The following is a 13789-nucleotide window of genomic DNA, read 5'->3' as shown; positions in this document are numbered from 1 at the left end:
CTCCTCCCCGGGGGGTGCCCAGCACTGACCCTTCCCCATATGACCACATGTGCCTACCCCCACCACCTTACCCTAGGGCGCTGCCTCTGTGGGCTTCTGGTCATCCAGCTGGGTCAAAAGAAGGCAGGCATGGTGGTCCAGATCTGGGCCAGGCATGCTGAGCTGCATGTAAGCCATAAACTGCTTTAGGCTGGTAAAGTCCACATCTCCCAAATGCTGACCCCAACTGGCCTCAGCCCCAAATATTCCCCACCATGAAGAAAGGAGCCCTCCCACTCCTTTAGTTGTTCCTGGGGTTTGTCATCCATCTCATCTGACAAGGAGGGCAGAGGAATCCATATCTAGAGGAGGCCAGGAGGGTGATGCACTGAACATCCTGCATCCTCTATGATGTCTAATGGGACTGGCCTATGTCCCAACTGAAATGGAAGCCCAGAGGGTAGAGATTTTAATCTGTTCCACTCATTTAACTATGCCAAGTGCCTGGAAAACGGGCCTGCATACAGGAAGCACTTGACATACCTATTGTTGATAGAACAAATCTTCTCAGCATATGTCTCAGTGTACCTGGGGCCCCTCAGCAAGCCGGCCAGGGTTCCTGCTCTGGCTACACCTCAGACAGGAACACCCAGATGGAATTAATTTTACAAATGGGAACAGCTTTTTCCAGACCACAAAATAGGTGAGGCTTGAAGCAGAGAGCATCTTCAACAGGAAGAGAAAATCATAAATGAGAAAACGACAGCCCTCGGCAGTCTTTTCCACAAGGCCAGGCACAGGGTAAGCACTCTCGATTGCTTCCCACTTAGTCCTGACAATAACCCTCTGAGTTGGGTCCTCACAGCACCTCTGTTTTCACATGAGCAAGCTGAGGCTCAGAGAGGTAAGGTTACATTCCCAAGACATGAAGCTAGGAGGAGGCAGCGAAACCACTGTGCTGTCGTGGGGAGAAGCACTCCCCTTTTCTTCAGCAGATCTGTGACCTGCTGGGTGCTGGAGAAGTTTCAGTAGACAGACAGGGAGGTGGGTCATAGTAGTCTGCACTGGAGGGCAGACAGCTGGTACTGTGCCAGCTTCTCCAGCGTGCCTGCGTTCACAGTCCCACCCTGCAAGTCTCATCCAGGTTCAGGGACGACTCATTTTCACACCGGCAGGGACGGGTCAAACAATATAAACAGTAGCAAATGCAAAAAATACTTGTGGCCATAATATGAAGTGAAAGCTGTATATAAAGAATTTTCTGACGTTCCCACAAGTAATTTTGCTTTTTTTCACAAGCAGCTCCTTCCGGCCTCTGAACAGCTCACATGGAGATGGAGGCTAACAATGAAAGTGCAAGTTGGGTCAGAGGAAGGAGGAAGCCCAGAATAATTAATTGACCCATTCTCTGCTGCAGTTGCTACAGTGGGCACAGCCGGCCCCCTGGTGGTTACCCCTAGCACTGCAGCCGCGGGCCTAAAAGCAGAAGAAAAAAAAACAAACCATGATTGTTTGAAAGACACCCAGGCAGCGGGGCTCCCAGGCCCCAGGGGTAGGGGTAGGGGCGGGGTAGGGGGGCAAAGGAGCAAGACCTGAGGTCTCCAGAGGGTATGAGAGAGACCCAGAGTCCCCCATGTTCCTCGGTTTCCATCTATTGTCCCGGGGCGCCCAGTCCCTCTCCAAGCCTCTTCTCGCCAGCCAGGGCAATGACTCTGCCCAGTTCCACCTGAGTACCTGAGGCTCCAGCAAGGTGGTCCGGCCCCGGGTCCCCGGAGGAGCGTTCTAGTGCCCTTCCCCGGCCCGCAGGCCGCCTCCTGTCCCAAGGACTTCAACGAGTAGAAAGCATTACAGGACTAACCGCAAAAGGTCATTGACGGAGAAAAAAAGCCCAACCTCCCATGAACCTGTAGGACCCTCAGGGTCCTCGCCCCCAAGCACATCCAGTTGTAGATTAGGAATCAGGCGCCGCTCCTTATCCTGGAGACCCCTCCTATGGGTTGAGCGTCAGAGACTTACCCTGGACCCAGGAGCCCAGAGCTGTGGACAAAGCGCCCCAGGTCCTCTCCAGGCCGCGCTGGGGGTGGCCCTGCCAACCCTAGGACCCTCGGGAACCCAACCCATCAGCCTGGTTTAACTACCCTCCGGGTACTGTGCTCCACCAGCACGTAGGTAGGAGGCAGGGACCTGCCAGAACCTCAATACCTAGAGCTTCCCAACGTCCCACGCGCTCCGAGGACAGTGGGCGTGCCACTGTCCCGAGCCGCGCCGCGCCGCACGCTAACCGGCGGCCTCCGAGCCACCGGCAATCCTAGCCGCCAGCCCCTCCGGAGTCCACCGCCATGGCTCCCACCACCTCTCGAGTCGCGCAGCAGCCTCAGTCGCCCCTCCGAGGCTTGGAGAAGATACCTGCTCTGGGCCTGGGCACCTGGGTGGTGCTGCGGCCTCACAGTGGGGGAGTGGCGTCGCCTTAGCTTATTGCGGCTCACGGGGACGTGGAGGGGTCATCTGCCGGGACACTGCTGTAGACCTCTGCCCCTAGGGCGTGGGGAAATCTGCGGGGACCCTGCAGCAGCATCTGCCAGCCCAGCGAGTAGCCTACCTCCCTAGGAAGCTTCCTGTGTTTGAAAGATGGAATTTTTAGATCGCCCATTTCCTGAAAATGGGGGGTGTCCCTGTGATATTTCATACTGAGGCCAAATCATAATTATACAGAAATAATGTTTGGGAAAGCCCCAAAGAGAAGGTTGTCAGAATTGGGTACAGGCAGAAAGAATGGCAGTCACCTAACTAGATCAAACATCAGACAGCTGTTCCTGGAACATATTATCTGTATCAAGAAGATGATAAAGGGCCCTGGCCGCGTGGCCAGTTGGTTGGAGATTCATCCCGTGACCAAATGGTTGGGGGTTCCATTTCCAGGCAGGGCACATACCTAGGTTAGTGGTTCCACCCCCGGTCGGGACGGGTATGGGAAGCAACCCGTGGCGCCCTGGTATCTATCTAGCCATCTCTCTCTCTCTCTCTCTCCTCCCCCCCCCGATCCCTCTTCGTTCCCCCCCCCCTCAAATCAATAAAAATATCCTCCGTGTGAGGATTAATACACAAGAAACTCTGCCATTGCCAGTTTGTTCTTTTGCTGTTGGTGATACTTATTTTTATTTTTTAATTTATTTATCTCAAAATTTTTTTCCATCACCCTGTATTCCCCTTTACCCTCTTCCACCTCAACACACCACCCGCAATCACCACACTATTGTCTCCCTCCAAGAGTTCTTCCTCTTTTCCTTTTTGCTCAGTCCCTCCACCCACCCACCCTCAGTCTCCCCAGAGCTGTCATCTGCTCTCTGTGAATGAGTCTGTCTCTATTTTGATTGTTAATTCCTTTTGTTCATTAGATTCCACATATCAGTGAAATCACAGTATTTGACTTTCTCTGACTTTTTTATTTCATTTAGCATAATGTTCCCCAGGTCCATCCATGCTGTTGCAAAGGGTAAGATTTTCTTTTTTTACACTGAGTAGTATCCCACTGTATAAATGTACCATAGTTATTTTATCCACTCATCTACTGATGAGCACGTGGGCTGCTTCAGTATCTTGGTGATGGTAAATAATGTTGCAATGAACATAGGAGTACATACATATTTTCAAGTTAGTGTTTCAGGTTTCTTTGGATAAATATCCATAAGTGGAATCCCTGGATTATAAGGCAGTTCTGTTTTTAATTTTTTGAGGTAACTCCATACTGCTTTCCACAGTGGCTGTACGATTCTGCATTCCCACCAACAGTGCATGAGGGTTTCCATTTCTCCACATTCTCACCAACATTTGTTTGTTGACTTATTGATGATAGCCATTCTGGCAGGTGTGAGGTGATATCTCATTGTGGTTTTAATTTGTGTTCTCTGATGATTAGTGATGTCAAGCATCTTTTCATATGTCTATTGGCCATCTGTATGTCCTCTTTGGAGAAGTGTATATTCACATCCTTTGCCCATTTTTAAATTGAACTAACTGTCTTTTGGGTGTTGGGTTGTATAAGCTCTTTATAAATTTTGGATATGAACCCCTTACCAGATATATTGGCAAATATGTTCTCCCATTCAGTGGGTTGTCTTTCCATTTTGTTGATGATTTCCTTTGCTATGCAAAAACTCTTTAGTTTGATATAGTCCCATTTGTTTATATTTTTCTTTTGTTTACCTTGAGGAGATATATCAGGAAAAAATGTATATTACTATAAGAAGTGTCTGAGATTTTACTGCCTATGTTTTCTTTAAGGATTTTTATGGTTTCAAGTTTAACATTTAAGTCTTTAATCCATTTTGAGTTTATTTTGTATGTAGTTTAAATTTTTTTGCATGTTTCTGTCCAGCTTTCCCAACACCATTTATTGAATAGCCTACCCTTAGCCTGCTGTATGCTTTTGTCTCCTTTGTCAAATACTAATTGACTATAAAGGGATGGGTTTATTTCTGGGATCTCTATTCTGTTCCATTGATTTATATGTCTGTTTTTATGCCAATGCGATGATGTTTTGATTACTGTGGCCTTGTAGTATAGTATGATGCCTCCACCTTAGTTCTTCTTTCTCAAGAGTGCTGAAGCTTTTCAGGGTCTTTTGTGGTTCTGTATAAATGTTTGGATGTTTGTTCTAGTTCTGTGAAATACATTATTGATATCTTGATAGGAACTGCATTGAATCTGTAGGTTGCTTTGGGTAATATGGACATTTTAATGATGTTAATTCTTCCCAACCATGAACACAGTATGTGCTTCCACTTATTTCTATCTTCTTCAACTTCTTTCTTCAGTGCCTTATAATTTCCAAGTACAGGTCTTTTATATCCTTGGTTAGATTTATTCTTAGGTGTTTTGTTCTTTTTGAAGCACTTGTGAATGGGACTTTGTTTGGGGGGGCGTTTGGGGGGGTTTTTTTGGTTTCCTTATCTAATGGTTCATTTTTTGGTGCATAAAAATGCAACTGATTTCTGAATATGTATTTTTTTATCCTGCTACTTTACTGAAATCATCAGTTCTAGTAGTCTTTTGGTGGAATCTTTAGGGTTCTCTATAAACAGTATCATGCCATTTGCAAAAAATGGCAGTTTTACTTCTTCCTTTCTTATTTGGATTCCTTTTATTTCTTCTTCTTTTCTGAATGCTGTGGCTAGGACTTCCAGTACTATGTTGATATAAGAATGGTGAAAGAAGACATCCCTGTCTTGTTCCTGATCTTAAGGGAAATGCTTGTAGTTTGTGCCCATTGAGTATGAGATGTTGGCTGTGTGTTTGTCATAAAAAGCCTTTATTACCTTGAGGTATGTTCCTTCTCTTCCCAGTTTGCTGAGAGTTTTTATCATAAGTGAACACTAGGTTTTTTCAAATGCTTTTTCTACATCTGTTGATATGATCATGTGGTTTTATCTTTCATTTTGTTTCTGCAGTGTATCACGTTTATTGACTTGCAGATATTGTACCAACCTTGCATCCCTCAAATAAATCCTACGTGATCTTGGTGTATGATCCTTTGAATATATTGCTGAATTGGGTTTGCTAGTATTGTGTTGCAGATTTTTTCATAGGCTCATGTGTTGATCAATGATATTGGCCTGCAATTTCCTTCCTTTGTAGTGTCTTTTTTCTTGTTTTGGAATTAGGATAAATCTGGGCTTGTAAAAGGATCTCAGGAGTCTTCCTTCCCCTTGAATTCTTTGGAATAGAGGTGTTAGTTCTTCTCTGAATACTTGGTAAATTCACCTGTGAAGCCATCAGTCCAGGGCTTTTGATTGGAGTTTTTTGATTACTGCTTCAATATCACTAGTTGTACTCTTTCTATTCGCATTTGCTGATTTTCCTGATTTACTTTTGGAAGTTTTGTATGTTCTAGGAATTTACCCATTTCATCTAGATTGTCCAAATTGTTACCACATAGTTGTTTGCAGTATTGTTACTTCTCCTGTTTCATTACTGGTTTTATTTATTTGGGTCCTCTCTCTTTTTTTCTTGTTTAACTTTTCAAATAATAGTGCTTGGTTAACTGATTTTTAGTATTTTTTAGACTCTATTTTATTTATTTCTGCTCTGATCTTTATAATTTCTTTCCTTTTATTCACTTTGGGCTCTGTTTTTCTTTTTCAAGTCCTTTAAGTGCAAAGTTAGATTGTTTATTCGAATTTTTTTTATTTCTTGAGGTAGGCCTGTAAATGCTACAAATTTTCCCCTTACTCACTCATTGTGATTCTCAGCATCTAGCCAAGGCCACGCGTTTGGCAGCCATTCAGTAAACACCTGGTGGATTTAGCTGTCCTGACTCCTGGCCTGACTTTAATTCCGTCTTTTATGCACTGTGTCTTCTGCACACGGCTGGGTGTAGGAGTCCACGCATTCCTGCACTCAGGTTAAGGAGAAGATGTGAAAACTATGCTTAGGAGGCCAAAACGTTCCTTTATGTTGCTGTTGGATTTGAGGCATAGAATTGAATCAATCCCCATCACCCTTCCCTGATCTTTGCAAAGGCTTCTTTTATTTATTTTTAATCATGTTACATTACAAATCTGCCATCAGCAATCTGTTGTCCCAGAAATGCTGCATAACAACCAAGCACAAAAGCTCCATGGCCTACTAAGCACTTGGTTTATTGCTGCTGCAGGGGGTCAGCAGGGCAGCTCCTCAGATCTCATTCATTTTGCAGGCAACTCCCGGAGAAGTGACACAGGCAGTGAAAGTGACAATAGATGTGGGATATCGGCACTTGGACTGCATGTGCCTGTACCACAATGAGAGTGAGTTTGGAGCTGGAATCCAGTGCAAGATCAAGGAGGGCGTGGTACAGCAGGAGGACCTCTTCATGGTCAGTAAGGTAGGACGTCCCCTGCAGGAAGAGCAGGTGCATGTTGCTCAGAGCTTGGGTGATGAGACAGCTGACATAGCGTGCGGATGATTTTCCAGGCTCCTGTAGAGCTGGTGACTTGCATTCATGCTTGAACCTGACCAGACAGGGAATTCTGCAGCTTTGTGCACATGTTGGGAATGGTGCAGGTAAAGGGGTCAGAGACAGTGTGACTAGCAGAGGGGACAACGAGAGCAAAGGCATGAAGCATAGGTCATTATATGTGGGTCCAGGGACCTTTAAGAAGCTTGGTGTTCCTGGACCAAACAATGTTGGCAGCAGAGACAAGGAGCCGTGTGGCTGGAGCTGCTCCTGGAATACGTGGACACCACTTAAGGAGTTCTCTCCCCGCAGTCAGCAGAGCAACGCTGAAGGTTTTATCCTCTACATGAGCAAGAGTTGTGCTGTATACAGGGGACTGTGGAGTAGAAGGCAGCGTGCGTTTGGACAGGAGGCAGGAGGCAGGAGACCCTAACAGCAGTGTAGGTATGAGAGGGTGACAGCCTGCTTGGACAGCACTGGACAGTTGGAGAGGAAAAGGCTAGGAAAGACAGTGAGGAGGTGAGCCCTGCAGGGAACACTGGCAGTGGATCAAGAAAGTAGAGAATTAAATAATTCCTTTGCTTTTGACTTTGAAGAAGAACGTTAAGTCTGCTATGCCAGGGGCCATGAGTTCACGTCCCAGCTGTCCCTCCTGAGCTGTGAGAGACACTGGGTCAGTCTCTGGCTGGCTCAGGTCCCAGCTTCGCCCTGAGTAAGATGAGACTGACTCCCACATTTAAATTTCCATAACTGCGAGGTTCAGTGCTGTCCCTGTAGTAGAATTGCTTTTCTGTGTTACCTGGTTACAATTTCTGTAACTCACCAGCGCCGCAAAAGGAGAGGCCCTGGTGTGACCTTGGCAAAGGAACCCAAATCTCTCCTGATCCTCGAGTTAGGGTGGTGGGTCCTGGGGTTTCTAAGGCCAGCCCTGTGATTTGGGACAGGGTGCTCCTCCCTGGGTCACAGCCAGCAGAGGATGTGTGTTCCTCATTCCTGGAATTTTGAAACATCTTGGAAATATAATTTTTAAAAATATAAGTCACTGATATTCTCACCATTAGGAAGCACTGTTGTTAACAATATGATGTATTCTAGTTTCTTTTCTGTAAATATACTGTGTTTATAGTTTGATTTTATATATTTTAATACTCTTTCTCTTATTTATTATTGTTTTTGCTCTTGCTATGGTTGAACCTTCTGTCACAGTTAATAGTAAATATTATAAGGAAGAAAATAATAAAGGAAAAACAAATTACAAACTTTCTACTTCACAGAGGGTGTGCATGGAAATACCTAGCTAAGTATAAGGCAGTGGGTGTTAACTTCCTTACCTAGTTTAAGACGCAGAATTATGAGTCTGAGTAACAGAACCTTTAACACAAAGTCTGTTCAAGTGGGAAACCCAATAAAGTAATTCTTCTGATTTTTCCTTATATCTTTTCTGCTTGTGGTCCCAGTGGATCCAAATAACCACACAGCCCACCTATCAAATATTTCACAGTGTCCCCAACTTCCCATGAGTAGAAATCAGGCAGGAGCCCAGCTTTGGAGTCTCCTCCCTGGGCGGGGGAGGGGGAGGGTCCTGTGCCATTGGAGGATAATGTCACAGCCCCATGACCCTACGGCCCCACTGTATGTTATGGCCAACATGGGTGTTGTTCTTCCAGATACCAGATTTGTGGGACCCAGGGACAGATGCTGTGTCAACACTGGCTCTGGGGCCAATTGTCGGCAGTCCTTTCCCTCGTAACTCTGGTGCACCTGCCATGAGAAGTCCTTGGTGAGAGCAGCCTGCTCCCAGTCTCTGAAGGCCTCGGAGCTGGAGTACTTGGACCTCTACCTCATACACTGGCCCATGGGTTTCAGGATACCACCCAGGCCTGGGGAGATCCCCCATTGGCAGCCTTCCTTCCTGGTCGTGCCCCCATGGGGGATGGAAAGAGCTGGACTGGCAGCCAGGGCGCATGAGTTCTCGGCTGTGTCAGCCACACACATGCATTCAGTTGTCTCTGGGCTTCAGTTCAGGAGAGGCTTGGACGTGAGGACCTCTCACCGCGAATGGTTTTTGCTTCAAAGCCAGTCATTTCATCTCCAAGCCAAGAGAGCAGCCCATGTTTCCCCAGGTCTCTGGGTGAAAGCAGCAGACAGGGGACATACAGCTGCTTGAAGCTGCTGCTCACATCACTTCCCAGGTCCCAGGGAATTCCTGGGCCCAGTCCCTTCCCGCAGCTTATGTTCTCCTGGAGAGTGATGGCTGCTTTGCGATATGAGAGACATCTGCTCATTTACCTGGAGTGGTTACAGAGGATTCTGGAGGGGGATTATCACTTCCTTTGGTGCTATTCTCTTCACTTGATTGTGTCTCACACACACAACCCTATCTTCCCCCTACACCCTCCGCAGTTGCTTTCCCAGCCTCAATCTCACCTTGGTCCTGGCCAGGATGTCCCTGTACACCTGCCTGACCAAGGGCTCAGTCACACAGGAGGCACCAGGGGGCCTTGGAAGTACACTCTGCCTACATTGGAGGGGGTGACAGCTGCACTGGCATCTCCCATGTGTGGCCCTTGTTTGAGGAACCCATGGTGTGTGCCCAGCTGCCAGGTTTCTATTGAGATTAAACAACAAAAATCACTTCATTCCTCAAGTAGCTTTACTTTCAGGATTGGTGTATAATTTCAATAATGAGGTGGAAATTGCTCATCCGGCACATTAGTGGAGAACAGAAGATGAGAGAGGACAATTCAGAAATGGTTTCTGTCTGTGACATCAGAGCACCCAGAGAGTAAGTCTTAAAGTAACGACCACAGCTGGGTCGCACTTACTGTCAGCGGATAGTGTTATTTTAACACTTGACCAGGCCCTGTTTTGGTCACTTCGTACACATTGTTCACTTAATCCTCACAACAATTCTGCGAGGTGGGTACTGTTAGTATCCCCACTGCACAGATGGTGCAGCTGAGGCACAGGAAGATTTAGTAGGATCGTCGGGGCCAAGACGCTAATGCTCAGGCCAGGCATACGCCACCCTGCCGGGCCCTCACCTTCTAGCAGATCCCTGTCATGGGATGCCTGAGGAGTCAACAGGTTCCAGGGCCGAGGCCAGATAGCACTTTTGTGGAGGTCGAGAGAAATGTCAACACAGGAGGTGACTTTGAAGTGGGACAGCTAGTTGCTTCATATTGAAAAGTTCCTATAAAATGTGGATCAGGCTGTACTTTTAGACATTAGTTCACCCCACTATTGCACAAGAGAACAATTAGCTGTCATTGAACAAACATGTGTCATACACCATTCTCCGGGGACAGGAGACATAAAGCTGTGTGTGATAGGCACGAGGACCGATCATAAGTACCTACGGGGTTCCTAAGGGATACCCTTGTTCCCTGTCAAGCTCTTTCTTCACGCTGCACCTGCTGTGCCCCTTTTATCTCTAGCTTCATTATCTCTCACACAATGGGGATTCTAAGAAAAACAGAGAAGAGCCTCCCAATGGACTTTGGAGAAAGTCCACCAAGCTCCTGAGATAAGAAAGCAAACCTCTTTCCCTCTTCTTTACCTGAAGTTACTAAACGATGTTCTCACAATGGGCAAGGATGCCAGGTCTTCTTTCCTGACACGTGAGAAGTGGGCGGTGAACTTCCAGGCTGGTGAAGACTTTGCTGCCCGCCCAACCCACCCCGCCCTTGTCTTGTGAAGGTGAAGGTGGGGCCTGGAGAAGAGAGGTCGCAGGGCTTCGTGTGAGGGATGTGCTCAGACCCAGACCCTCTGGCCCAGGGTCCAGCATTCTCTCCCTGCACCTGATTCTCCCTTCATCCATTCTCGTTTTCAGGGGTGACCATCAGCCCCCAGTAAGTTCCTTTCCTCTGGTCCTTACAGCCCAAGGAAAAAGACTTGCCCTTGGACCGCGGTGACATGCAGATACCGAGTGACACTGATTTCCTGGACACGTGGGAGGGAGCGGGGCTCACCAGCAGCGTCTTCATGCTACTGATGGGCCCCGTCGGGAAGCTGTATGACCCAGAGCTCCTCGTGTTCATAGTCACCAGGTTGTGTCCCTGAAACGCACATGTGCAGGGTGCATTGGGAAGGGCCACCTGGCAGTGACTCTCAGAGACCTCAGTTTCCTTTTGTTCCTCTCTCTGAAATGTGTATTTTAGGAATAACTAATCCAGACCTCTTCCTATTGTCAAATGTTTATTTTTTTGATTAAAAATATCACATGACAATTACAGAAAGGACAGAGAAGTATAAAAAAAGAAAGATAGAAATCCACTTTTCATTACCACTGCTAGGATTTCATACTTTCTTTAGCTCTTTTATAAGCATTTTGGAATGAAAGCTTCGGCAGATGGCGAAGTTGGGATGGGTCTGGGAGATGCATGGAGGAAGGGACCACGTTTCAAACCTGCTGCCAGCGTCCCAGCGAGAAGTGAGAAGGCCTGAAGGAGAGTGTCCAATGTGGGAGTCAGGACGTGACAGGCGTGAGAGGCGCCGGGAGGGGTGGTGGGGAAGTGGCAGCGTGACAGGAGGGCAAGAGGTCCCTGCTGACACCAACGTCTGGCCCAGCCCACGGGGTGCCTGCAGCCTTGCAGGTCAACATGGGAGGGAGCGCGATTCGTGGGGGAAAAGCAGGCTCACAGTGGGGCTTGCTGAGTTTAGCGAGACGAGGCCCTGGAGCCTTTGCGTGAGATGGGCAGGTGCAGGCGCAGGAGTGCAGGAGGCCCTCCGGGCACAGGGGAGGGCCGCCCAGTCAGGCCATCCTCGAACCAGGAGAATCGATGAAACAGAGATTAACTGAGGTGTTGGATCTGTCGGGAACTATGCCTGGAAGCCCCAACCCTGCTGCCACAGGCACTACCTCTCCTGAAAGACAGAGGTGAACCCCAGGCTGTCTTGTGTCTGGAGTGAGCTCTGGGCGATGGCCGCAGTGCACACTGACTCTGGCCTCTGGCCCCATGGCCGCTAACACACGTGCTGACCCCTTGCCCTGGCATCGGGCCACGCTCTCTGAAGCTGAGGGCCAGTCCGGCTTGCTGGTCAGTGAACGGCACAGAGCTTTGGGGTTTCTGCCCGCAAGTCCCTTCTCAAGGGAAAGCTGTGGATCAGAAATAAGGCACAGCAATGCCTTGTTCCACCCCAGTAGGAACCAGGCAGGTGGCCTCAATTTTTGTCGCCCTATGCACGTCTGAGAATGATCAGGAAAACCCTGAGGGTATTGTTTTTGTATTATAAATAAATTTTAGCAAATAATCAAATATGGATCCTGAATAACAAATATATGTACCTGTCTTTGCATTTACGATTTATCTCCCAGCCAGCGTCAGCACTGTTTCTATATCTGCCACCAGGTGGTGACAGAGACCGACTAACGTTCTAGCTCAGTGGCATGGTAATAAAATGCCCAAAGTAGTAAAAAAGTGCTAAACTGCCATTCACCAGAGTATTTCTCCATTGGCTGAGGTTTTGCTTCCCAGTAATTTTCTTCAGTTTGGCTCAAATAAAGTCACAAAAATTCTCGACAGGTGTGAATGTTTCTTATGTGGACAGGAGCCACAGGTCCCCATCAGCTCCTCCTTCCCTGTTTGCTTAGTGCCCTGAGGCTTTGTGCGGCTCCTGTCTCACAGGGTCCCTGCTTTTCTCTGGATAGCCTGCCTTCTGTGGAACTGCTTCCCCTCTCCAGGGCCTGCAGACACAGGCTTTATGAGGAAAGGGACACGCTTGTCCCCTTCAAGGGGCCTGCTTGTGTCTGAGGGCTGGCTTGTGTTTCTGGTACCTTTAGAATGAGGGTGGGGTGCTGCTTATGAATATCTGTACTATTGGGCTTCCTCTCCTTTTGTTGGAATGGAAACCCAAGGATATGTAGGAAATGAGCGGCATAATCAGCAAGAAAGGAAACAGCCCAATCAGGAGATGTGGCTGGCTGTGTGCAGACATTAGGGAAGATGGGCAAAGAAAGTGAAGCAGGACATGAGGGAGAAAGCAAGAAAAAGCAGCCAGGCAGTGAGGGCCTTTTTGTCAAGCCTGTCATGGGACCCAGGCCTATTGAATGACAGCCTGGACTACTACCCAGCAAAGGTTTAAGGGGTTGCTCTGGGGTTACACGCACCTGATTTCTCCCATTCTTCTCTGGAGTGAAATGGGAACTCCAGGCTATGGTGGCAGCACCAGGGCGCACTGCACTGTCATGACACCTGCCCTGTGCTTTGTTACGGTTGTCTCGTCCTTCAGATGGGACACACGCAAATGGTTATTCGTCTTCCTTTCAGCAGTGAGTGTTCCTTCAAAGAATTTCAGCCACAAGGACACACCATGTACATCTTCCAATGCGCGTACCATTTCTACTGCTCTCCACACCTCATTGTGTATCTGGGTTTTCATCAGTACCGTTTCTGCTCAAGCTGGAGAAATTCCTTGCAAGTTTCTCTGTTGAAATTTTCTCCTTTTCATTTGTCCCAACTTTGTGATTGCTGTTGAAACAGTGGTTTATGGCGGCTGCTTTAAAACTTTGTCAGATGATTCTAACACCGGGTCATCTTGGGACAGGCACCTGTTGTTTGTCTTTCATTCAGTTTGATACCTTCCTTGTTCTTGGTATTTTGAGTAATTTTTTATTGAAATCTGGACATTTCAAGTATTTCATATTAAGTTTTAAATCTCCTTAAGTGGTCTGATAAAATCCTATGGTGTGGCAAATTCAGAAGACAAAAGAGAGAAAATAAAACGGGAACTAAAAGACAAAGTGAAAAAGTGGAGTTTGAAAGTTTGAAAGCTGAGTAAATGATTAGCTGTTTTTGAGAGGTCACATCTGCTGAGATTCTTCCTGGGGTATCAACATTTCAACCTCCGTGACACGGGGGGGCGGGGGGGGGAACA

General features: G+C 47.4%; 1 protein-coding gene across 1 annotated transcript; it reads left to right on the top strand.

Moving 5' to 3' along the window:
- Positions 1 to 2318: 2318 nt before the first annotated feature.
- On the top strand, positions 2319 to 13682 carry AKR1E2 (aldo-keto reductase family 1 member E2). The gene is given in 5 exon segments (XM_054591204.1): positions 2319 to 2411; positions 6674 to 6841; positions 8649 to 8778; positions 10791 to 10962; positions 13580 to 13682. Coding segments are annotated over 5 exon segments (666 nt in total).
- Positions 13683 to 13789: the final 107 nt, after the last annotated feature.

The sequence above is a fragment of the Pteronotus mesoamericanus genome, unplaced genomic scaffold (genome assembly GCF_021234165.1).
Source record: "Pteronotus mesoamericanus isolate MK-2021 breed Mesoamerican mustached bat unplaced genomic scaffold, CSHL_Meso_final contig_130, whole genome shotgun sequence".
Classification (NCBI taxonomy): Eukaryota; Metazoa; Chordata; class Mammalia; order Chiroptera; family Mormoopidae; genus Pteronotus; species Pteronotus mesoamericanus.
This window is presented reverse-complemented; position numbering and strand designations above follow the sequence as displayed.